The sequence below is a fragment of the Pseudonaja textilis genome, chromosome 1 (assembly GCF_049901715.1).
Source record: "Pseudonaja textilis isolate UNSWEBS1 chromosome 1, rPseTex1.2, whole genome shotgun sequence".
Taxonomy (NCBI): domain Eukaryota; kingdom Metazoa; phylum Chordata; class Lepidosauria; order Squamata; family Elapidae; genus Pseudonaja; species Pseudonaja textilis.
Genome location: NC_141990.1, coordinates 121683314 through 121710714, shown reverse-complemented (window position 1 = coordinate 121710714; position 27401 = coordinate 121683314). Strand labels below are relative to the sequence as shown.

The 27401-nt window shown below is 40.2% G+C and overlaps 1 protein-coding gene across 9 annotated transcripts in view; it reads right to left on the bottom strand.

Annotated features, from left to right (window-relative positions):
* The window catches only part of KHDRBS2 (KH RNA binding domain containing, signal transduction associated 2), a 462416-nt gene that overhangs the window by 277532 nt on the left and 157483 nt on the right, over positions 1 to 27401 (bottom strand). For all 9 annotated transcript variants that reach the window (XR_015740011.1, XR_015740010.1, XR_015740012.1 and 6 more), the window contains exon 3: positions 4023 to 4139. Coding sequence is in view for 3 of the 9 variants with exons in the window: in XM_026695174.2 (XP_026550959.1) it covers positions 4023 to 4139 (117 nt within the window). In the remaining 6 variants the exon portion in view is untranslated. The remainder of the gene's footprint in view (positions 1 to 4022; positions 4140 to 27401) is intronic.

Sequence of the window (27401 nt, the reverse complement as noted above, 5' to 3'; positions counted from 1 at the left end):
GACATTATATGATATGTTTCTCATGAATATATCAGAGAGTGAACGCAGATGGATGGATTTGTTCTTTCTGGTAAGCCTTCTCTGCAACTTCATTCATTTCAAAACCCTCTAGAGTCAAATTTGGCCATCTGTGAACATTCTAAGTTTGGAATGGCCATTTTGTTTTCTTGTAAAGAACCAATGTGTAACTTGCACAAGTCAGGTGGAGACAGATCCTAACCTTTGTACAACACTGTAGCTCAGATTTTACTCATAACATGCTATTAGAAAGAGAGAAGGGCATATCCATGCTTATAATGTAATGTTAGTTTTAAAAGTCCAGGATTTTTCCCATGGATTGTACTCAAACATCAACTACCCAGATAGACATACTTCTTGACCTACAACCATTTAATTCGTGACCATTTGAAGCTATAATGGCACTGAAAAAAGTGACTTATGACCATTTTTATGCTTATGACAGCATCCTCATGGTCACATTATCAAAATTTGGATGCTTGGCAATTGGTTCATTTTTATAATAGTTTCTTGCGGTCTTGTGATCACTTTTTGCAACCTTCCAACAAGCAAAGTCAACAGGGAAGCCAGATTCACTTAACCACCATGTTACTAACTTAACAATTGCTGTGATTCACTTAACAACTGTGGCAAGAAATCAAATGGAGCAAAATTCACCTCAAATGGAAATGTTGGGCTCAATTGTAGTCCTAAGCTAATGATTACTTGTACTTCATCTATCAATTATTCTTTACATTTGTATTTCCTATTTTATCATGAATTCAAGGAAGTGTTTATATCTCTTCCCTCTTCCAATTGTATCCCTAGTAATTTGGAGGGCAACAATGGGGCCAAATTTACAATCAGATGTTGAATAAGGGTTGAATTCAGATCTCCCTGTTCTAATTCCGTACTCTAACTTCTACATCACACTCCCCATTTTTATTTTATTTGAAGTTGGTTGTTTTTCCTATGAATTGGTCAACAATCATTATCAGTCCTCCAGATTATTAACAATATCATTACTTGTTTAGATGATCCTTAGCTCTGCTGTTGTACCTGGCACCCTGTGCTTTGTATGTTGTCCAGGAACTTGAGGACACAAAATCAAGCCAGAATAGGAAAGAACTTAGCAACAAATCATACATTTCTATAGCATATTACAGGAAAAAGATGTATTTGACTTGAAGAGAAATCAGAGTATTGTAGCAAATTACAATAAGCCACCGGTGGATTTAGTAAACTATCATTTACTAAAGATAAATTGTTTTATTCACTACTTCCATGCAAATACCACATTAACCCCCCCAAAAAATCTCACTATGGCTTAATGTGGTATGTAAACCCGTCATCATGGCTAAATGCTATGTATATATCTACTCACTATGAGTTATTCAACAACAATAATTCAAAAAGTCATAATTTGGCTTTGGATCTATCCTAGGACCAATATTTACTTCACATTTGGGGGGCTGGCCCAAGATGTTTTCCTGCCTGAGCAGACAATAGGACAGTATTTTTTTTACTACACTAAATAGCAGTGTTTCAGTCAGAGAACAGGGAAGCAAATGACACAAACTCAGTTCTCAGATAATTGGTCAATATTTACTCACTGCACCACCAAATTGCTAGCCATTCCATAGCAGCTGGAGCTGGAAGTGACCAGTCTACTTTATTTGCCTTTTTATAAAGCAATCTTATTTTGAAAATGTTGACCGGGTGAATTTGCTAACCTCTACCCACTTACAGCAACAATACTACACAGGATGTTTCATTTTGTTAATACATGTCTCAGTGTGTACAAACACACACATAAACACATATATCTACTAGGCTCAGACACACAGAGGCCTCTGTTTTGAAAAAGAAAAAGAAAAGAGGCAATTCTGGATCATGCTGTAGCAGGAAGTAGACATTAATGATTCACTTTTCTCCCTGTCTCTTAAGGCAATTGTTACATCTCTTATTATGATGTTTTAACTGCTGAGATAAATGACAAGGTTGACAGAAGGAGAGAAAGGAACCACTACAATGTCAGTAATAACTGAGTAGAAGAGATAAATATGCCAGGCCTGGTATGTACCAATCCAAATGAGTGAGTAGAATTAATAACCACATATGAGACTTGGTTCTGCATTAAGATATGTTGCCATCATGTTGTACAAAAGCCACAATTGAGTAGCAATTTCATGGAAGGAATAGGTGGGAGAGCCAGGGGGATAAGTAACCAGGCTGAGGCAGAAAGACAGGAGTAAACAAACATTACAATTTGAGAAGCTACTTCTATAACCTTTTCTCCTTCCATAAAAGGGGAAACTAAGATATTTATATGAACTAAGATCCCTATAATGAATTTATTTTTCTTTCTTCCATATCATTATTTTCCCTTTTGTGCCATTCCCATGGCAGGACTGAGGAATTAATTTATTGATCTGAAAAACTACATTGAGTAATTTAGTGTAGGATAGATAGATAGATGATAGACAGATAGATACTAGATAGATAGATTGATAGTAGATAGATAGATGATGGATAGATACTAGGTAGATGATAGACAGATAGATAGTAGATAGATAACTAGATAGATAAATAGGTAGATAGATAGATAGAGATAGTAAATAGATGATAGATAGATACTAGATCTATAGAAATAGATAGATAATAGATGATAGATAGATACTAGATAGATGATAGACAGATAGATACTAGATAGATAGACAGATAGTAGATAACTAGATAGATAGATATAGTAAATAGATGATAGATACTAGATATATAGAAATAGATAGATGATAGATTGATAGTAGATAGATGATAGACAGATAGATACTAGATAAATCGATAGATGGATAAATAGATAGATAGATAGATAGATAGATAGATACTAGATGATAGATAGATACTAGATAGATAGATTGATAGATAGATATAGATAGTAAATAGATGATAGACAGATAGATACTAGATAGATACTAGACAGATTGATAGATAGGTAGATAGATAGATAGATAGATAGATAGATAGATAGATAGATAGATAGATAGATAGATAGATAGATAGATGATAGAGAGACAGACAGATAGATATTGCATAGCTTTAAACTTGATTGAGAAGAGATGCTGTACAGATAGTCCTCGACTGAAAACCACAATGGGATCACAGCATATGCCATTAAGCAACATGGCTGTTAAGTTGAGTTGTGCCCAATTTTATGACCTTTTTTGCTATATTTTTAAGGAAATCATAAGGTTATTAAGCAAATCCAGCTTTCCCCATTGACTTTGTGTGTTGGAACCCCCACCCCCTTTGAGAATGTTGCAAATGGCACCCACATAACCCTGAGACACTGCAATTGCCATACATACATTCCAGTTGCCAAGCTTTTTGGTCATGTGATTATGGGAACACCATTGTTAAACAAATGGTAATAAGTCAAGGACTACCTGTAATTCAGGCTTCCGACTGTTCTGAAGTATCTTGATGCAACTGAACCTGAAGAAAATTTTCAGGCTGAGACTATCTACTATAAATTTCAAGAAATTTTTAATACAGTTCCAATTTGAAAGCATACAAATGCAAGTAGATGAATGGTACCACTTCAGTGGGAAGGAACCTTGGCATATAATCATTCTGGGTACATGACATGGAAGTGTTTTGGACAAAGCTGGTTCCCTCAGCTAGGAAATAGAGATAAGTACTGCTCCTTAGAGTTGGACATGACTGGACAGTGGAAAGCTTCACCTTTTGTCTTTAATTTATTTCATCTAATAGGAATTCTAAAAGCATGACTGCAAGCCCAGTAAGATCTTATACACCTTGCTCTTGTGCACTAATAATAATAGTACAGATATGAGCACATAAACCCTTTGTTTCTCTGGTCTCTGTGTTGCCCACTAACCACAACACTGGTGGTCATAATTTCTATATTAATTTCTTTTTCAAAGTTATAGTCTTCCAAGAATAATATTTTGAACTGTTTTCATCTTCATTTGGTAAGATTGGTAATTAAGACTTGGGTACAGTACCTTGGCTTTGTCTCTCATCGAACCTTTACCAAGGATAGACATTTTTGCACCTGTTTCCTCTTGTAATCTTTTTAAGGAATTTCCTCTTGGACCAAGGAGTTTGCCCACAAAATTAAACTAGAAAATAAAGAGAAAAGAAGGGATAAATATTAGAAAATATTTTCTTTTTGAAGTGCAGCAGTAGAGAAATCCTGACCAAGAAGAGAAGATCCAGAAATATCATTTCTCTGCAATCCCAAATCAACTGTATTTTCTTTATTCACCTCATAGCTATCCTACTTCATTGTAATGATTCTTGACTGTCTACACAGTATAAAAAAATAATTAAAGCATTCACTGTAAATCACAAAATCTTGCACAATATAATGATACAATAAAACAAAATAAGAGGAAAATTTAAATGAAAGATGGCAGTCCATCAACTCAATAGAATGCTCTCTAAAATAGCTCATTTTTGAACATCCTCCGGAATAATGCTGGGGAGGGGACTAATCTGATCTCTGCTTGAAGGCTGCTGCCTCCTCATCGCCCAGAACTATAGTTAATCCAAGGAGTTTCTTTCTAGATCATCCAGTTGGCCAATTCTATACGTATGCAAAGTGGCAAGGAGGAGCTTAATCTTTCCTTAATAATATCTGGACATGTTTATAACTTTCCAAATTATTTTCAAAGCCATTCACAAGTAAATTAACAAGCATACCACTTTTATTTATATTACCAACTAATAGATATATCTACAAATTTCTTAATATATAAAAAAACCTTTCTCTTATGTTTGTTACCTCAACATATTTAAGTTAGTTAATGAAACATGAATGTGGTGATCATATCCAACAATACGATATCAATAGCACATGTCTATCTGTCTATCTATTATCTATCTGTCAATTTATCATATCCAACAATATATCAATAGCACATGTCTGTCTGCCTATCTCTGTCTGTCTGTCTGTCTATCTATGTCATCTATCTATCTGTCAATCTATCATATCCAACAATATGATATCAATAGCCCATGCCTGCCTGTCTGTCGTCTACCTACCTACCTACCTACCTACTGTACCATTTACACAGGGGAGTTCAACTATCTACATTGCACACATCAGCTTTGGCCTTGAGCATCTCTGCAGCAGAGTGCAGGCAGTCCTCAACTTACAACAGTTCATTTAGTGACCTTCAAAGTTTCATCAGCACTGAAAAAAAGTGACTCATGACTCTTTTTCACAGATACAACCTTTGCAGTATCACCACGATCATGTGATCAAAATTAAGATGCTTGGCAACTGGTTCATGCTTATGACCGTCACGGTGTCCTGGGTTGTGTGATCCCCTTTTGTGACCTTCTGACCAGCAAAGTCAGTAATTCAACTGAGGCAAGAAAGGTCAATACAACAGGGCAAAATTCATTTAGCAAATGTCTCCCTTAACAACAGAAATGTTCGGCTCCACTGTGGTCATCAGTCAAGGACTGCCTGTATGCTGCTTTAGTGTAGGATCCACCTGCACACGTGAAACAAGTTGATATCACCATCAGTGAAGCAGTATGCTTAGTAACAGGTTGTCTCAAATCTATACCAATTGAGAAAATATATTCTCTCAATGGCATTGCCCTACTTAAGATCAGGAGAGATGTAGTAGCAGATGCCAAGAGAATTTAAGCAAGGGGATGTTCCTCAACATCCTCTGAATGGACATAGGCCCCAAGCCTGCCGACTCAGATCTAGGAACAGCTTTAGGGCAAGAACAAACATTCTTGAGGGTACACCTGAACAAAATAGAATTAAAAGATGGAGGAAGGAAACCATTAAGCAGGGAATAACACTATAGGAGGATATGGCTGAAAGATCTGGCCTCCCTTATACACTTGGAGGTGAATAGGTGGAGAGTTGGAATGCCTAAACAGAGGCTCTTAGCAGATAACAACACACTATGTAAATGTGGTGAGATACAGAGCCTGGCTCATCTACTGGTATGTCAGCTACTACCAGAAATATATGCCGATAATTATTTGTTTTTGGCCAACAACAAAGCCAAGAAGGCGGCTTCATTCTAGCAAATTAAAGTTTGATCCAAACACGGAAGAAGAAGAATCTATTATCTATCTATGAGATCAATTTATTTTCCCAAAAAATTAAATAGTGCATTGCAGTAATTATGCCAGTCTTTCATGAGTCATTCACTGGAAATAACCAGTGAAATAATCAAAATCCAGATTTCCTTTCAACAGCAGTTTTAAAGAAGTCAAAGAAACCATCAAATGTCATTTCTGTAAATTGATTTGCCATTCTCTATTTACTGAGACAGCTTGAGCTGAACCATCTCCATTTCTGTGCTGAAGTCACCATTTCCATCATTTCCAGTCAGCGAGGCCAATCAGAGAGGGACAGAATATCAAGATTAGCAAACCATCAAGACCTACCATGGCCCATTGCAGGCAACTCCTACCATACCTTCCCTACAAAAGAGATGGCTATCTAGGCCACAGAAATCTAGCATTTCCTGAAGCAATTTGTGGAACAGTTGAACAATTATTACCATTAGTTAGTTTTGCTTGATATTCAACCAAAACCTACTTTGTTTTAATTTAAGCCCATTCTTTACGTTGTGATTTATAGCAACTTCAGGAGGGACATCAATTCCCCCCACTCCTAGCATAAATAAAACCGTAAATATCCATATGACAGGTCATGAATTACTGCTTCACAACAATCAGTTCTTTCTCTTCTGCTCACCTGCCAAAAGCTGCCAGGGAATTTTTTACTGATTGACATTCGACTTGCAGGGCTCGTACTGTGCTAAAGGAAATTCAAATTCTCCCCAAGATCTTCGGGCTACAGAAGGAATCAATAGCCCCCTCTTCTCTTCTCTCAGGTAGCTGAGAATTTCAGTCTCTCTGTTTTTGGTATGAATATCACCTAAATTCAAATATTTCTTCATAAACTACAGGTAGTCCTTGACTTAGAGCAGTTCCAGAGGTGGGTATTCAGCAGGTTCTGACCAGTTCTGGAGAACTGCTAGCAGAAATTTTGAGTAGTTCGGAGAACCAGCAAATACCACCTCTGACTGGAAATTTTACAGTATCCTTTCCCTGCCACGCCCACAGAGCTGGTAGTAAAAAAAAAAATGAATTCCACCACTGAGCAGTTCATTTAGTGACCATTTAAAGTTACAATGGCACTGAAAAAAGTGACTTATGACCATTTTTTCACACTGAGGGCCATTGCAGCATCCCCATGGTCATGTGGCCAAAATTTAGCTGCTTGGCAACTGGCATGTATTTATGACAGCTGGGGTGTCCCACAAGTCACGTGATTCCTTTTACGACCTCCTGACAAACAAAGTCAATGGTAGAAGCCAGATTCACTTAACAGCCATGTTGCTAACTTCACTACTACAGTGACTCACTCAACCAATTTGGCAAGAAAGATTGTAATATGGGGCAAAAATCATTTAGCAACTGTCTCACTTAGAAACAATGGTTCAATTGTGGTTATAAGTCGAGGACTACTTTTAGTGTGAAATAATGTGTGCTTTTTAAAAGAATCAGTTGTAGGAGAACGTAAAAAAATGTTCATCTTCATTTCAATGCTGTACAGCTAATTGAAATTTTTTTTTAAAAAAAATCAGCAAAGTTTCATGAGCCATTTCCGTTCATTCGCATATTTTCCAATGTAATATTTCTCCAATGTAAATTCTACTTCCATAGAAGCTTTCTTCAAAAGAATTGTTCCACCAAAATTTGGGGGGTGTTTATTATTTTTATAATGCAGGCATCAATCACACTGTAGTGATGTAATATTAAGAAAGAAAGAAACCAGCCCCATTTAATTTTAAGCCAATGTGGAAATGGTTATAATGCAAAGTCTATCAATGGTTTTATGAAACATTTTTAATTACCTGATCAGCTTGTATTATGCATTATATATAACCTGGATGACACTCAAACTGGAAGAAACTTAATTATTTCAAAAACTGTATATCAAAATCTAATTATAGGATGCACTATAACTCATTGGAATTTTGTTATCATTAATAGCAATTATAATTAAGGCACTACTTACATAGTGATTTGCATGCTTGTAACGCAATGCAAACATTAATTATCTTATTCAAGTCAGACCTATATTCAAAAGAAACTACTTATTTTAATTTTACTGATATGCTCTTGCTCATTAGCATATCTTTAAAGAGGCCATATTCACTTGCAAACAGCTCTGTTTCAACAGAGATAGCTTAAAAACTTACAATTTCCCCAAAACTGTGTGAGGAAATGGGTTGAAAGTCCTTGCGTTCCTTTCCAACATTACAATTATTAGAAGTGGGAATAAGTCTTGCGTCTCAGAAGGCTTACACGTCAGCTATCTCAATTAATCAAGCATTCCTCAAAGAAACATGTTCCTCTTTGATATTCAGGAGTCACATGATCCAGAGTAATTACTTTCTTCGAGGGCCATTGCCTGATCTGCAACTATAGATCCTGTAGAATACAGTGAGAAGTATAATAACAGAAATATAATAATAATAATAGTAAGCAAACAAAGATAATACTAATAGGCATCTTGAGTACAATGCCAAAATAACTGAAGCACCAGATGAACACCATCGACTATCAGTCAATCGCAAAAGGCAGTTTTACTTTACAGCTTACATCCTTTCTCCATCAAACAACAACATCTGCCCATCCCACCTTCTTGGGAAGGATTCGATAGGTGAGTAAAAATGCCAAATCCAGTCTAAACATCTGTGTGACTGTGTGACCAACCCTAATATCGTAATAATAAATGATAAGGATTGTGTTGCACCGATTATGTTTAGCTTTGAATTCAGTATGGATAGTTGAGTTTTGTTCTACAATGTTATCAATTCCTGATGATGCACTGGAATATATTATTTTTATATGTTAGATCCACATCTTCAAACCTGTTGTTCAAAAGAATGATTTACCAGGTGGGGTTTTTCTGCCTCTCTGGAAGAGAGAGAGAAATGGAGACCATGACACCGTAGAAAAGATAGGATCAAAATACAACTTCCACATTAACTCATATCATGTTAAGTTCACATAATGTGCTGGATCATGCAATTTCTTCTTGCTTGATGGTTGTTAATTGAATATATTTGATGATTCCATGAATATCTTAGCATATGACTTATCCTTATAACTGTAGAGTCGTATTCTGACATGGACCAGTTAGGGTTAGTATGTACCATGTTGAGTTTTCTTGTTCAAAAATGGAAATTAAATATAATGTGTGTGTGTGTGAATGAGTGAGTGCAGATGTTGTTGTTCAATGGTGAAAGGATGTAAGCTGTAAAGTAAAATTGCCTTTTGCGATTGACTGATAGTGATTTTGTCAATATCAATGGTGTTCATCTAGTGCTTCAGTTATTTTGGCATTGTGTGTGTGTGTGTGTGTGTGTGTGTGTGTGTGTGTGTGAGAGAGAGAGAGAGAGAGAGAGAGAGAGAGAGAATAATGAATTTCTGGTGTCTTTTTGGCAACAATTCAGAAATGGTTTCTGAATTGACTTCCTAATCCAGTCTGCACCTTTGACATTTCCTAATATTGTCCTATCTGAACATTAGCTAGGTCCTATTTGATTTTTTGAAATCTGTCAAAGTAGCCAAGTGTAATACCACCTAGCTGTGTGTGCATAGTCACACCTGCATATACACATACTAGACCAAAATTGAGTTCCTGTGTCTCTCTCATTTACATTTTTGCATTGCAAGTAGAAAAATGTAAGTGGTTCCTTGATGGAACATTTGTTCCTTTTTGAGTGGTGTTGTTGAAGATAATGCATATTTTATACCACAAAATATTTCCCTAGTGAAAAAGTACTAGAACATGTCTTCTTGCAATAAAAATAAGCAAATTGTTTTCTGCATTTTATATAGATTCACTCCATCGAATACAACAAAACTTCATCTAAAATATCTTTATTTTGGAGTCAGCTTCACACCAGTTTCAACAAAGCTGGTGTGTACCAAAGCTTATATAAAAATAAGCATGCTTAGAATTGCTTTTAGTGAAATATGTGTATTTTAGTGGGCCTATCTGAAAGGTGAGACAAATAAATTCTGATTTATAAGAGTAAGGTTAGACTCTTTGATAGCGTCTACTCTAGAAACAATTATTTCTTCAGTTGCCCGCTTTATCATTTCCAAATATCTTCCGTAGTGAAAAAAATACAAATGGGGATTTTAAAGGCTTAAACAACAACAGCAGCAAACTTTCGGACTAAGATCCTCATCATCTGTAGAAATAATGACATAAACACTTAGGTACTTTTGTCTTTCTCAGCAAGCTTTGCTTTGTTTTTTTTTTCTTCCTTGTAATCATCAGCCCTTTAATCTAGCATCTGGTTCAATATTTCTTTTTTCTTTTCCCCCAGAAATTGACTGTCTTTAGAGTTCCATATGGAGCCTTTCAAAGATGAAACTTGTGATTCTCCATTGTCCGCAAAGACAGCCAGGCTTTGAAATGATATGTTACATTTGTCTGTCTTCTGGGACACATTATTTGCAATGAGCATCAGACAAGGATTGCCTTTGTCAAAAACTTTGATGGCCTTGTGTGGTTTCCCTTTTTTGAAACCAACTGGAGTTCAAAGAAAAAATTACCCTTAAAGAACCATTACTTTTTACTTTATTGCTTTAGTTTCAAAGCCCAAACTTGCCATTTGGTGTTTTTTTTTTCCAATTTAGCTTTAAGCCCTCCCCCACCCCACCCCAGCTGTCTAGGTGAGCTGGATGTTTATTCCCAGAATCTCAAGGCAGCATATCCAAAAATGTGTTAACTGGCAACTGTGAGAATTGTAGTCCAACGCATCTCAAGGGCAACAGGTTGGAGAAAGTTGCTGCATAGCAAAAGTTTGTTTATAAGCAGCTTCTTCAATATGAAATCCCATAGTAGCATGGGAATGGGGAATTATGCAAAGCTATGAGTGGTGCCAAGAAGATCAAGTAAAAGAGGTTTTCACATTCTGCCAGCCACATCGTTTATTTCCTTCTCCTCTACTTCTAGGGTGTTTTTAAAGTTGGAAAGGCTCATGCAACTGGCACTGTTTGCCTCACTGTAAGAACATCAGAGTTCCCGACTGCTTGAGAATGCAACATGCACACAGCATCCAGGCAACTGTAGCCATCTGCGAAGAGACTCAGAAAAAATGATTAGCACTTGGCCACTTTGGAGTAGTTCAGTGTTTTGGGTTTAGGAACCAGGAAACTGGTCGTTCTAGGCCTCCCTTAGGCATGAAAGGTGGCTGTTGTTATGAAGAATAATAGCAGGTAGGAGCATTTAGGTATATTGGTGCCTTGAGCTGACAAACAAACAAATAAATCTTTAATGCATTGAGTATATGACCCTTATTGACATTGTTATAGCAGCTAAAATATTAAATAAAATTTAAAAACCTCCATAATATGTCATTCCGCTTGCAAATTATAGCTTTCCACATGGTGGAACAGGGGGGAAAAATTCAAAAACAAAACAAAACATGGGATCAGAAAAGCTTAGAAAACAGGTTGCTTTATTTAAATGTCAGACAACATAAATTCCTTTCAACCTTCATTTGAAGTATTTTAACAAATAGATATTTATCGGAAATTTTTAAAAAGACAATAAATAAAGATTATGAAAATTATTCTAAAGCAGAATTATATCGCTTCTTTTGTGTGACATGATATATGAAAGAAGAAGCTTCAAAGACATTTTTGCTGCTCAGCTATAGAATTAAAAATCTAACAATTTCCTCTTGGATTAGTTATCTTTATTTCTGATTCAATTCTTGCACGTTTCTGCTTATGTAGTTGAAAAGACAATCCTGAGTACTGGAGAAGTATATGAAGAATATGGAGAAGTATATATAAAAGAAATGTAAGAAACTTTAGTGAAATGGGGGGTGGCGGGGTGAGAAAGAAACTCAAGATCATCATTTCTTAATTATTTTTAGTATACCAGGGGACAGAGGGAAATTTGGGCAGGGTTTCAAACTTCTGTTAGTGTACCATACAATAATAGAGTTCCAGTGGTCCTTGTGGTGTCTGTTTTCTGACCTGGCTCATCTGAAAGGCAAATAATACACTTGGCAGTGTGTGTACGTGGCGTTGAGTCTGTGTTGAATCCTGGCAATTGATTGCAATTTTCTTGGCAATGTTTTTGGAAATGGGTTGCCTTTGCTTTCTTCCTAGGGCAAAGAGAGAAAGACTGGCCCACCTGACTTCATACCTAGGGTGGAACTAAAACTCATAGACACAGAAGAGCAACAAAGATGATTGGGGGACTCTCGGAGGCTAAAACATATAAAGAATGGTTGCTGGAATTGAGTATGTCTAGTTTAGTGAAAAGAAGGACTAGAGGTAACATGAGAGTAATGTTCCAATATCCAAGCAGCTGCCACAAAGAAGGGGACTTCTTTGTAGGACAAGAAGCAATGGGTGGAAACTAATCAAGGAGAGAAGCAACTTAGAACCAACAGTTAGAACAATTAATCAGCGGAACAACTTCCCTCCAGAAGTTGTGAATGCTCCAATATTGGAAGTTTTTAAGAAGAGATTGGGTAACCATTTGTCTGAAATGGTATAGATTTTCCTGCCTAAGCAGGGAGTTGGACTAGTAGACCTCCAAGGTCTCTTCCAACTATTCTATTCTATTCTATTCTATTCTATTCTATTCTATTCTATTCTATTCTATTCTATTCTATTCCATTCCATTCCACTCCACTCCACTCCACTCCACTCCACTCCACTCCACTCCATTCCATTCCATTCCATTCTATTCTCCCAGTTTCTACCCTCATATATTACTCACTTCACCAAACTGCCTCTACAATGTTCTTTACGGGAAACAAATCCTTAGAGATGACCTGCCCACTAAGTGAATAAAATAAATAAAAATTGGGTCTGTGGGACAAAAACCATGAAATAGTGTGTAAAATGGAGTAGTTGGAAAAAGAGGAGAAATATAAAATATATTAAAATGATATCCAGAACTCTTTTTGTTTTTGAATAGTTTTTCAGAAATTGAAGCAAGGGTTGTTCCTATCAAGGGTGGGATTCAACTGGTGTTACTACTGGTTCGGTGACTACGTTTTACAAGCTGTGCGCCCATGTAAAAAAACCATCATCTGTGCCTCCCGGACAGCTGAAAAGCACTGCGCGCTGGTGCGAAACGTTTGAAAAGCCTCTTTTTTCCTGCTTTTTCAACCTCAGCAATGCTGCGCAAAGCAGCAGAGGTTGAAAAAGTAGAAAATGAAGGACAGCTAAGGGCCCTGGCAGGCGGGTGGACCAAGCAGCAGCAAACACAGAACCGGTTCAGTGTCTGCTGCTCTTCAGAGCTACCGGTTCTTTAGAACCGGGCAGAACCAGTAGCATCCCACCCCTGGTTCCTATACAGGTAGTCCTTGATTTACAACTTTTCATTTACTGATCATTCATTGTATTTCTTATATAAATCCATGGGGAAAACACACACACACAATAGACACGTTAAACCAATACTGGACAGAAAAGTGCTGGAAAAATTCTGATTCCCCCACCACTCCCAAATGATGCTTATGTAGCCTGTAATTGAGTTAATCTGAGCTGCCCTCCAGATTCCTCGCAACCCTCTCAACAAATCTGCATTCATTTCCATAGCTGAATTGAAATAAATTATTCATTATGAAAATGGATTTTTCCAGCTAGAAATAATATTTATTTCATTATTAAGGAGCAACAAGCATACTTAAGATCCCATTCAGCACAAGGCTAGAGTGAGGAATAATATATGCTTTCCTTTGTATGCATAGCCATTTAATAGACATTTTAGACATTTTTTCTTCTCATTGTAAATTTTGGACCAGCTAGCGATGATCAGTGGAAGAACTCCTCAGGGTTCCCACCCATCCTTTGGGGGTGGGTAGGAAGAAGGAGAGTAGGGAGGAATTGCGAATCCTACTCTGATAACTGATGATTGCAGTAAAAAGCATTCTAATTTGCTTTTATATAATATTAGTCAGAGGGGGGAAAGCACTGAGAAGCTGCCACAGAAGGATAATTACATGTTTGTGATACTGTATTGGAAGAGATTCATTATAAATATAAAAGAAAGAAAAAAGCAAGATTTCTTTTGTCATAAACACAATGGTGTTACAGTGATGAGTGTATCTGTTTTAGAGAGATGCATAGTATTAAAATGAGGGGTACTCCATTCACAAATCTATTCCAGATTGATATAAGCCCTACCTGGAATGCCTATTAAATATTCAATTTTTTTGAAAATGAGAGAAAAGATTAAAGGACACACAAACCTTCTTCCTTCTTTCATTCTTTAAACATGATTTGAGGAAAAGGAGTCCTGCAGCCCTAATCATTTGGAGGCTATGGTTTGCTTCTTCAAAATGATTTCTTTCAATGGGCAGTTGGGAGAAAAATTCCACTTAGCAAAGGGACACCATATATTTTTGTGGTAGCTATTATCCCACTTCTCAAATACCAAGTAGGATCAGTGTTGTCAATCCGGCTTTTCCATCTCTTTCTCCTCGCTTTCCCACAGTTATTCTATGGATTTTCATCCATATTGGCCCATCTCTTCTGCTCTTCCATACTATGCATCTGCTTTAATTTTGTAGCCACTTCCATTTTGACCTCCAACTCTGTTACTTGGGGGCTGAGTAACTAGCACATGGGAGTAGCTGAAGAGGGAGATGTGACAACAAAGGCCAGGTGCTTATAGAATAGCATGCTTATACAGGTAGTCCTCAGCTTACAGCAGTTCATTTAGTGGCCATTCAAAGTTATAACAACACAGATATTAGGGACTTATAGCCGATTTTCACACTTACAACCATTGCAGCATTCCCATGGTCACATGATCAAAATTCAGAAACTTGGCAATTGGTTCATAATTATGATGGTAGCATGTCCTGAGGTCATGTCATCAGCTTTTGTGACCTTCTGACAAGCAAAGTCAATGGGGAAGCCAGCTTCACTTAACAGCCATACTACTAACTTAACAACTACAATGGTTCACTTAACAACTGCAGCAAGAAAATGGGCAAAACCCACTTAACAAATGTTTCCCTTAGCAATATAAACGTTGGGCTTCATTGTGATCATAACACGAAGACCAACTATATAAGGAAAATAGGACAAGGTGCCATCTTTCCTTAGTTGTATAAATTGGGCAGAACCTCTTAGCAACCCACATTTTTCTCAAGAAGAGAGAGAGAAATGGTAGATTTCCAACCAGGGAGGAGGAGGAGGAGGAGGAAGAGGAGCTGCTGATTGAATTTGAGGTGGACAGCCACACAAGTCTGAAGAAGGATATGGGGACGTATGATTAGGAGGAAGGAAAAGGAACTGGAGAATGCAAAAGATACTGGAAGAGGCTGTTACTTGCATGGAGTGGATTTCTTTTGTGCAGATCGGTGGGAAAAGGCAAAACATCAAACTATGGGCAATTTGCTTTGAATGCTGTGAGGTGTATGGATGTGTATGTGTGTTGTGTGTAATTGTAAAAAGAATTGGGAAGAAAGTATGTTGCTGAATCCAGCCCATTTTTCAGGCTAAGGATTCAAATTAAAACATCCCTGAAAAACTGGCTCTGTATCTATGTCATCCCTTGCCTTGGAGGGTTCCTCCATTGAAGGGGAGAAAGAAGCAGAACATCAGATTGTGCCTGCAGATGCACACCTTCTAATGGAACTGGCCAAAGACTGGGCAACTTATCTTAATGGATTCCATCCCCACATGCATAGGCCCACATACATTCCAAAAATGAGAATCCTCCTGAGGGTGTACCGTATTTCACAATGTCTCCAGAATAGTCTTGTGTCCTGGCAGTATATCTACATAAAAGCTGTTACACTTTTTTGCTGCTGATGAAGAGGAATCCAACAGGGAGATGCAATCAGCCTCTGAGTTGCAAGGCGTTGATTTTGCAAAACAATTCAAATATCTCCTCAAGGTGATGAGATCACACCTTTGACCCTGGAGAGGGTCTTTTGTGTTACCTCGTGTATATGCTGATCTTTAAAAGTTTGATTGGATAGTCTCTTGGATAGTCCTTTTTGCTTGGTGATTCAGATTTGTTTCTGAGCATCACTATCTTATAATGAAACAGACAAACAAAAACAGGAAAAGGAAAAGAAAACCCTGGGAGTGAGTGAAAAGAAATATAAGCCAATTAATATTGCTGGGAAGGACATTTTAAACATGAACATATAAACAGCTGTTGATATTAAATGAGCATGAAAAAAGATGACCAGTGTTAATCACATAATGAGTGAATGTGGAAGAAACTGTAACTGATTCTCTTTTCCATTCGGACAACTTCTAGGATTGAGCCTTTAAGTCTTCCCCTCAACCAAGGAATCAATCCTGACTGTTCTTTAAAAGGACAGATACTGAAGCTGAAGCTAGAACACTTTGGCCATCTAATGAGAAGAGAAGACTCCTTGGAAAAGACCCTGATCTTGGGAAAGACTGAAGGCAAAAAGGGAAGGGGACAGAAGAGGTTGGCATGGTTAGACAATGTTATTGATACAACGAACATGAATTTGGACAAAGTTTAGGAGACAGTGGAGAACAAAGTGCACTGGTGTACTATGGTCCATTTATTTATTTTATTTATTTGGTTTGTCAGCTGCTTACAAGATAATAGGTATAAGTAAAAACATAGTTATGAATACATATAAGAAAAATAAAAAAACTGAAAGAAACAATAGGACAGGGATGGTAGGCACGTTGCTGCACTTATGCACGCCCCCTACAGACCTCTTAGGAAAGGGGTGAGGTCAATGGTAGAAAGTCTAAGGTTAAAGTTTTTGGGGTTTGGGGAAGAAACCAGAGAGTCAGGTAGAGTATTCCAGACATTGACCACTCTGTTGCTGAAGTCGTATTTCCTACAATCAAGTTTGGTGCGATTAACCTTGAGTTTGTATCTATTGTTTGCTCTTGTGTTATTAAAGTTGAAGCTGAAGTATTCATTGACAGGTAGGACATTGCAATGTATGATTTGATGTACTATACTTAGTTCGGACTGAAGACGGTGTAGTTCTAGGTTTTCTAGGTCTAGAATTTCGAATCTGGTGGCATAAGGTATTCTGCAATGAGTAGAGGAGTGGAAAACTCTTCTTGTGAAATATTTCTGGACTTTCTCAACTGTGTTAATATCAGATACATAATGTGGGTTCCAGACTGATGAGCTGTATTCGAGTATTGGTCTAGCAAATGTTTTGTATGCTCTAGTTAGTAGTGTAATATTACCAGAGAAAAAGCTACGTAAGATTAGGTTAACAACTCTTAACCACTTTTTGGCTATGTAGTTACAGTGGGCTCTAGCACTTAGATCATTAGAGATGAGTACTCCACTCGACAGAGTTTGGATCATCAACAAGGTCTTGACTATTCAGCCTGTATTTTATTTTCTGATATATTTTTTTTGCCAATATGTAAGAGAGAGCATTTATTTGTTGAGATTTGAAGTTGCGATTTGTTTGACCATTCTGATACATAGTCAATGTCTTTTTGAAGGGTAGCAGTATTGTCTGTGGTGTTGAATAACTTTACATCATCAACGAAAAGAATGCAGTTGCTCTTGATATGATCACAGAGGTCATTTATGTAGAGTATGAAAAGAGTTGGTCCTAGAACACTGCCTTGGGGGACACCACTATTGACAGGTACAGAATTCGATAGGACACTCCCAATTTTGACTATTTGTTGTCTGTTTGACAGGAATGCTTCTATCCAGTTATGTAGGTGTCCAGAGATACCATAAGATTTTAGTTTTAGGAGTAGTTTGTTGTGTACCATGCAATTGTGAAGACTCAAGCATGATTTAGCAACTAAACAACAATAACAAAACAACAACCAAGGAAACTGATTAACTGAATAGGCAATTAGGTCAGTCCAACCTACATCAAAATACAATAAAATAAAGATAGCAAATTGGGAACAGTTCCACAGGTAAGACATCCACTGTGGATCAGCCACTCTAACAAACAGCATCTTGGGCCTTTGTGATATCCCATTATTTAAAAAAATATATAGGACTAGGCACCAGAGCATGCATAAAATCTTTTTTTCAGCGTCTTCATTACAAGACATCACATGATATAGTTCTAAGACACTCTGCATTTTCCTTTTGTTTCTGCTGCTAAAAGGAAACAAGCATGCCTGCCATTACTCAATGGTAAGTAAGCTGGGTACATTTTAAAACAATTCCTCCTTCTCTGAAAGCTTTACTGGAATTCTTTCATTCTGTATAAGCAGATCAAGGTCCCTGCTGACCTGCAAATGAAAGCTAATCAATGTTCCAATGTCTCCTAACAAAATTTAGTAGAGCATATCTGAAAACAAATACTGTAAATCAGAGACTTAAAGAGCAAAATTAGAAAAAAAGTATAAGAGCTCATAAATATCTGCCTCCTGAACATAAAGAGGGTTCCTATAATCTCCCTCCCTTCTTCCTTTTGAAAACACTACAAAAAAAGGGGGGGGGGATTAAGTTGTAACACTCACCAGATCCACTTGTGGCACATCCAAAATAAATTGGAAGACCGCATGAGTCACTTTTGATTTTGTATAATACTATTTAACAATTGCAGCACAGTAAGCTTGTGACTGAACTCTTTGGTGTGGGGAGGGAAGTTTAGCGCCCTTCAGTTCTTGGAGTTTCTATGTGCTGTACTGCTCTAGAAGCATTTCTGGGAGATGGGACTCAAAGAAATATAACATGTAGAAACTCCAGACTCCAGCCATGATGGCATTTCTAGAGCAGTCATATAACTTGATTGACATATTATTGACACCTGTTGCTTAGGGCTTGATCTTTTGTTTCTTAAGTGAAAGGTATTTTCTAATGCATCCTTTGGCATTATAAACAGAAACAAAATACTGTATGTGAGATTCAGAGTTATCAAGATATAGTAAGATAATTTTTAAAATGATTATGATCCACAGGTTATTTCCTTTTAGGTTTGTCACACAGTCAGATGTTTAAATTGGATTTGACAGGCAGATGTTGATGTTTGATGGCATTAAAGGTATCATTACAGGATGTAAGCTGTTCCAAGTAAAGGTGCTTTCTGCAGTTGGCTGGTGGCTGTTGTGTCAATGCCAATGGTCTTCATTGTTATGGTCCATCACACGGTCTGCCAAATGTTCAGACTGGATTTGGCATTTTTGTCTACATATCGAGGCATTTTCAAGGACTTGGGATAGGCAGATTGTGGATGTTCGAGGCAATGGTGGGATTCAAATTTCTTAACTACCAGTTCTGTGGGCATGGCTTGGTGGGCATGGTCTGGCTTGGTGGGCATGGCAGGGAAAGGATTTATTTATTTTATGTTATTTATTTATTTTTGTCAATTGCTCACAAGATAATAGGTATAAGTACAAATATAGTTATGAATACATGAATACATATAAGAAAAATAAAAAAAATAAAAGAAACAATAGGACAGGGATGGTAGGCACATTGGTGCACTTATGCACACCCCCTACAGACCTCTTAGGAAAGAGGCGAGGTCAATAGTACACAGTCTAAGGTTAAAGTTTTGGGGGTTTGGAGAAAGAAACCACAGAGTCAGGCAGAGTATTCCAGACATTGACCACTCTGTTGCTGATGTTGTATTTCTTGCAATCAAGTTTGGTGTTGTTTACCTTGAGTTTGTATCTATTGTGTGCTCTTGTATTGTTGTGGTTGAAGCTGAAGTATTCATTGACAGGTAGGACATTGCAATGTATGATTTTATATACTATACTTAGATCGGACCGAAGACAGTGTAGTTCTAGGTTTTCTAGGTCTAGAATTTCAAGTCTGGTGGCATAAGGTATTCTGCAACGAGTAGAGGAGTGGAGAACTCTTCTTGTGAAATATTTCTGGACTTTCTCAACTGTGTTAATATCAGATACATAATGTGGGTTCCAGACTGATGAGCTGTATTCGAGTATTGGTCTAGCAAATGTTTTGTATGCTCTAGTTAGTAGTGTGATATTACCAGAGAAAAAGCTATGTAAGATTAGGTTAACAACTCTTAATGCCTTTTTGGCTATGTAGTTACAGTGGGCTCTAGCACTTAGGTTATTTGAGATGAGTACTCCAAGATCCTTGACAGAGTTTGGATCATCAACAAGGTCTTAACTATTCAGCCTGTATTTTATTTTCTGATTTTTTTTTGCCAATATGTAGTGTTAGGTTTGGGAAAAGAGAGGCTGAACCAGAGCATGAATGCAACAATACTTTATTATAACAATAAAGGGCTGACCGTGCTTGCCAAGCCGGGAACTGGCTCGCAGCGATCAGCAACTGGTTGGACCCCGCAGCCTGCTTTTATAGCTGGCTGCTGGGGAGAACCAACCAATGAATGAAGGGGAAGAATGCCCCCGCAAAGTGAATGGACCTGAGTGAGAACTCCTAGGGTTCTCAGAACATAACACCCCTTCCCCCCAGATGCGAACACGCATAGTCTTTGAGGTAGGCAGGAGGTTTATGCTGGCGCCCGGAACGGCGCAGCTCAGGAACGCTGTCTGTCCGTTCAGGGTCTGCCTGGGAAGGCAGAGCTGGTAAAGTGTCACCAACGTGCCCCTCGGTTCGGGCAGGTCCGGGACTCGTAGGGTTGGTCACTGGGGACATGCTCCCGTAGACTGGATCGGACTGGTCAGCCGTCTGGGCGCCGCTGTCCGCGTTCGGGCTTTCTGGAATGGCTGCTGGTGTAGACTGGTCTCCGGGAAGGATGTGGATGTGGGGTTGATGTTGAGGTCTCCCTTCGTTTTGTAATTCTGGGTCCCTGCTAGCGAGGGTGCTGAGACGCCTACGCAGCTGGTCTAGGTGCCTTCTCCAGACACGGCCGTCCTCCAGTTTGACTCGATACGACCTGGGTCCGGTGATGGCCACGATCTCGCCCGGAATCCACAAGGGGTCTCCAGCGAAGTTCCTCGCAAATACTGGCTCCTGTAAGATAAAATGTCTAACCCCCGATGTGGAAGCGAGGGGAGAGTCAGGGCAGTATTGTGGGTGCAGTCTGTCCAATACAGTCCTCAGGCGCCTGCCCATCAGGAGCTCAGCTGGGGACTTATTGGTGACTGAACATGGAGTTGAGTGCTGGCTCATCAGGAAACGCGCGAGTTTGTGGTGCCAATCATCCTTACTGAACCTCGCCAGGGCTTCTTTAGTGGTCCTGACGGCCCTTTCAGCCAATCCGTTACTGGCAGGATGAAATGGGGCTGTGAAAATGTGGCGGATACCCAGGTTAGCAGCAAAACGGCTGAACTCGGTTGATGCGAACTGTGGGCCGTTGTCGGAGACAATGGAGTCGGGTAGCCCGTGTGTTACAAACAGGCGAGTTAATACTTTGGTAATTGCTTGTGTGGTGGTCGTGGATAGCTGTGCTACATCAATCCATTTAGAATAGGAGTCCACGACCACTAGGAACATTTTCCCATGCAAGGGGCCAGCCAGGTCGATGTGAATTCTGGACCACGGAGCGCTGGCGCTCTCCCATTTAGTAGGGGTGGCAATAGGAGGAGCAGGACGGGATTCCTGGCAAATGTTGCAGGAACTTACCCATCTGACGACGTCCTCGTCGAGGCCCGGCCACCATACGTAGCTGCGTGCTAATGCCTTCATTCTAACGATGCCAGGGTGTCCCTCGTGCAACGCCTCCAGAACTCGGGTACGCAGTGAGGTCGGGATGACCACTCGAGTGCCCCACAGTAGACAGCCCTGCAAACTGGACAATTTCTGCATGCGGGTCTTGAAAGGTGTGAATTTGTTTTCAACATTACAACCCGGCCACCCCCTCCTCACCCAGTCGAGCACCTGGGCGAGTGTTTTGTCTGCCTTGGTTTTAGCAGCAATGTCAAGGGCAGTGATGGGGAGGTCCAGTTGGGTGACCTCAAAAATAGCGTGGACGGGAGCAGGGTCTTCAGCTGGAGCCGGCAAGGGACAGCGGCTGAGAGCGTCAGCGTGGGACAATGTTTTACCTGGGCGGTGTATGAGTCTGTAGGAGTAGGCTGCAAGGAAGAGGGTCCATCTCATCATTCTAGGAGAAAGGACCTGAGGGGTCTGTTTGTCCCCAGCTAGTAGACCCAGGAGGGGCTTGTGGTCCGTGACCAGCTCGAAAAAATGGCCAAAGAGAAACTCGTGAAATTTTTTCACTGCTGCAACAGCTGCTAGAGCTTCCTTATCGATCTGGCTGTAATTGCGCTCTGTTGTAGAGAGCGTCCTGGAGAAAAAAGCAATGGGAGCCTCGGCGCCATTGGGAAGCCTGTGACTTAATACTGCCCCGATCCCAAAGGGAGATGCGTCTGCTGCCAGCACTAATGGAAGGTTGGGGTCGAATTGAATAAGTACCGCCTCTGACGTGAGTAGTGATTTGACGGCGTGAAAAGCAGCGTCTTCTTTGTGCCCCCAGTGCCAAGGTGATTTTTATCCAGTAATCTGTGTAGGGGTTCAGCTACTGATGCTTTATGGGGCAAGAAGGAGGCGTAAAGTTCAATAGCCCCAAGAAGGCCTGTAGTTCAGTTTTGGAGGTTGGAGTGGGTGCCTCGTGAATTGCCTTAACCTTGGACTCCAGGGGGTGAATGCCTGAGGCGTCAATTTTATAACCCAGAAAGTCCACCTGTCTAGTGGCAATGGCACATTTTTCTTTTTTCAATTTGAGGCCATGCTGTCTGAACCTCTCTAACACTGCTCTGACTCTCTGGAAGAGTTGGGGTCTGTCCCTGGCCGAGACTAAGATGTCGGTCAGTAGGGTACTACACCAGGAGGCCCTGCAAAATCTGCTCCATGAGGGATTGAAAAATACCTGGGGCAACACTTCACGCCAAATTGGAGGCGCTTGCATCGGAAAGCACCCTGTGAGTGACAATGGTCTGGAGTTCCGCTGTTTGGTTGTCAACAGGGAACTGTTGATACGCTTGAGACATGTCCAATTTGGCAAAAATGCTGCCGGGTTCAAAAGTGTGTAATAAATGCTGAATGACGGGCACTGGGTAAGCGCTGACTTGTAGAAACTTATTGATTGTGGTCTTGTAGTCCGAGCAAATTCTCAGGCTACCGTCTTTTTGAGGGTGTGACAATGGGCGTCTCCCATTTGGCGAAATCTGTTGGCTCAATGACCCCTTGTTTTAACAGTTTATCCAATTCCGCATCTAGTTTTGGCCGAATAGCGAATGGGACCCTCCGCGGTTTAAGTCTGATTGGGACTGCCTGGGGTCGACTGAGAATGAGATAGGGGTACCGTTATAACACCCCAGCTCATCGCTGAATACATCTGAGTAATCAGCGAATAAGGAGTCAGTGTCAGAGGTTGAGACAGCATGGACTCCTGTTAGCCCTAGGCCGAGATGGGGAAACCAATCGAGCCCCAATAAAGTAGGGAGATTGCCGTTAACTACCACTAGAGGTAGGTGACCTTTAAAAGCTCTAAAATTGACAAGGAACTTGCCTCTGCCGATTACAGGAATGGTCCTCCCCTGGTAGTCCTTCAGGCTAAACTGGCACTTCTGGAGCCGGCTAGTTGATAGGCTGGGCTGGAGCCTCTTGAGGGTGTTCCACGAGATAATTGAGAGCGCTGACCCTGTGTCAACCTCCATGCGGCACGGTTTACCTTCTAAGTAAACGGAGAGAGATTTTACTAACAGTGTGGCAAGTGTGCTTGGCATGGTGGTGAAGTGCGACAGTTCAATACTTGCCTCTGCGGTCCAGAGTGTGAGAAGGGGGTGCCTTTGTGCTGAGTTTTGAGGGGCTTGGCAGACTCTCGCGATGTGCCCCCTTTTATGGCAGTTATTGCAGGTGGCTCCTTTGAACTTGCAGGTGGCCCTCAGATGAGATCCACCACAGGCTAGGCACAGGGTGATGTGCTTGGGCAGACCAATGTTTTCTTGTTTGGCTCCTACCTGCGGCCGTCTGGCGTTGGAGAGGCGGTGGACGTCGTTTTCATCACTAGGGGCTTCCTCTGCTACCACCTCCTCGGAGTGGACTGGAACTGTCGTTAGCTTTGCAGTCGGGCCATGGATTTCGGTGGCTGAGTGCGCTGCCAGTTCTGCTGCCAAGGCCTCCTCGACGGCTTGTGCTAGGTTGAGGTCCTTTTTAGCGAGAAGGCGCCTCTGAAGGTGGAAGTCCTTGTCCCCGCAAACTAGTTGATCGAGGAGCATGTCCTCCAGGTAGGTTCCAAACCCACAATGCAGTGCTGCTGTTCTGAGGGCGGCCATGTACTGATTGATGGTCTCCTTGTCCGATTGCTTCCTCATACGGAAGGTGAATCTCCTGGCAATCTGTGAGGGCCTGGGAGAATAGTGGTTAGTGAGGATCTCAAGTAGTTCAGACCAAGGAACGTTTTTCAACTCACGTGGAGCCACGAGGGCTGTGGCAGTATCGAAACGATGGCTCCACAGTAGATCAGGAAATACGATTTTTCCGATGCTCCCCAGCATCAGCCAGCCCGATTGCATCGATATAATGGTTGAAGCGGTTCTTGTATGATTCCCACTTCTCCTCATCCGGTTTGAACGCTGGGAAGACTGGATTGGAATTCATGGTGATGGGACCGGTGGAACAACCTGTGGACAAAATCTCTCTGGGGCAGCGGCAACAGGTTCTAGTGCCTGTGGCAGGCAAGTGATTTCAGCTCTGGAGAGGCTTTTCGCAATCCTCTCTCTCTCTCTGGGCTAGCACACGGTTTGGCTATCAGCCGTTGGCAGCGTTTGAATTCGCGCCTGTGTGGGCGTCAGTGACTTGGCTACAGCACCGCGCTGTACCTTTTAGGTTTGAAATTCAAATGACAGCCGTTTGAATTTCGTGCCTAAACAAACGAGCGGCTGCGGCTCGCAGCGCTTCACTTTTTCTGTAGCTGGGCTAACAAGCGGCTACAGACGCTTCTAACTTTCGATTCTGACCGCTCTCTCTGGCTGCGGATCAGCGTTCGCTTCTTAGTGCTTGCTGACCGCTTTCTCTGTCAGCGGATCAGCGTTCGCTCTTTTTGCTTGCTGACCGCTCTATCTGGCTGCGGATCAGCGTTGCTCTTATCGCCGGCCGATCGCTCTCTCTCTGGCTGCGGATCGGCGGCTAGTGACTCAGCGGTTGCATGGTGCTTCTGGTAGCCATCCCATCCTCGTCGCCAGTGTTAGGTTTGGGAAAAGAGAGGCTGAACCAGAGCATGAGTGCAACAATACTTTATTATAACAATAAAGGGCTGACCGTGCTTGCCAAGCCGGGAACTGGCTCGCAGCGATCAGCAACTGGTTGGACCCCGCAGCCTGCTTTTATAGCTGGCTGCTGGGGAGAACCAACCAATGAATGAAGGGGAAGAACGCCCCCGCAAAGTGAATGGACCTGAGTGAGAACTCCTAGGGTTCTCAGAACATAACATGTAGGACAGAGCATTTATTTGTTAAGATTTGAAGTTGCCATTTGTTTGACCATTCTGATACATAGTCCAGGTCTTTTTGAAGGGTATTGTCTGTGGTGTTGAATAGCTTTACATCATCAGCAAAGAGAAGGCAGTTGCTCTTGATATGATCACAGAGGTCATTTATGTAGAGTATGAAAAGAGTTGGTCCTAGGATACTGTAAAATCTCCATTCCGTCCCCACTCCTGGGGGAAGGTTACTGCAAAATCCCATTCCCTCCTCACCCCACTAGCCTGCTTTCCAGCTCCATTCTCCTGTGCAGAGCAACAAAAGAAAACCCAATCGATCAGATGGGACTCAGGAGGCAGAGAATAGATGGGGGTGGAGCCAGTCAGAGGTGGAATTCCGAACTACTCAAAATTTCCATTAGTGGTTCTCTAGAAATGGTCAGAACCTGCTGAATACCACCTCTGTTTCAAGAGTGTAATAGATATTGTTGAAGAAAAGTAAAGCTGCCTTTTGCATTCGACCAATAGTGATTATGTCAATGCCAATGGTGTTCAAGTGATAGTCCAGTTGTTTTGGGATGGCACCCAAGGCACCTGTCACTATTTGTGCTACCTTTTTTTTGTTATTGTTACTATTGTTATTATTTTGCATTAGCTCCTTGGGAGGAAATTAAGTTTACTACATTGTAGAATTACTTCTCAAATATTTGGCATTTGACCATTAAAAAATTTGGGTTATATCATGCTTGGATTGCACAAAAAAAGTTAAGTAGAGGTAATCCTTGACTTATGACCACAATTGAGACTAGATTTTTTTTTTTTTTGGTAAGCAAGGCAGGTTGTTAAGTAAGTTATAACTAATTTTGTGAATCATGTGGTTGTTAAGGGACTCTAGCTTGCCCTATTATAGACTTTGCTTGTTGGAAGTTGCCTGGGAAGATTGGAAATGGTGATCAACTTTTCCTGGGATGCTGCAACCATTGTAGATACATGCTGATTACTGACACCTGAATTTTGATCATGTGACTATGGGGATTCTGCAATGGTTGTAAGTGCAAGGATCAGTCATAAGTCACTTTTTTCAATCCATTATAACTTTAAATGGTTGCTAAATGAATGGTCACTAAGTTGAGGACTACCTGTACATATTCTCAGAAAGACACCCATGTACTTAGCAGAAAATTGTCAAATCTCGTCTTTAAACAGGCTTTTCATTGGCAGAGAGGCACTTTTAGATAATAAAATCTTCTATATCAGGGGTGTCAAACTCGCATCATCACAGCGGCGTCACATGATGTATCGAGATGTTTTCCCCTTCACCAAATTGGGCGTGGGCATGGCTGGTGCATGATGCATCCGGCCCATAAGCCATGAGTTTGTCAGGCTTGTCTAAATGGTCTATGTGTGAAGTAAAAGTTAACTTAATGATATATTTAATTATAACATCATTTTTATTTTCATGGAAAAAGTGTTATAGTATTATTGTGGGTTGCTTTGTTTCTCTCATTTTTGTTTTTTTATATTATTATTTTTATCTTTTAAATGTCTTTCTTTTTTTAATTTAATTGTATTATTTCATATTTTTTTATATACGTTATTTGTTTTTGAGTAACCTGGAATGGCATTAGCGGGTTTTGGTTTCAATTGTTATCGTTATTAGTACTAGTAATTGTAGTATTTAGTCCTGTGTCTAAAATTCAGTAACATGACATTTAAAAACAGTGAAGCCATAAATAAATAAGTAAAGCAACCCTTAACAAAGCTTTCACACATAAATTAGCTCTGAGATGCCCCAGTGTGAACAGGAATTGCATCTCTCCTGACAACCCCAAAAAATTCTTTCTGCAATGGCCTGCATTTATTGACAAGCTATACATGGGCTCGTCTCAGCCTCTGCCTCTGTTAACACAAAAAGCTCATTCGAGTGCTTCAAATTAACATAATCATTGAGAAATAGCGCAAGACAAACCCAGAAGGGTTTCTAATAGAATTAGTGCGGTTTCTAAGGCAAGAATCTATTTTTAGTAAACAATC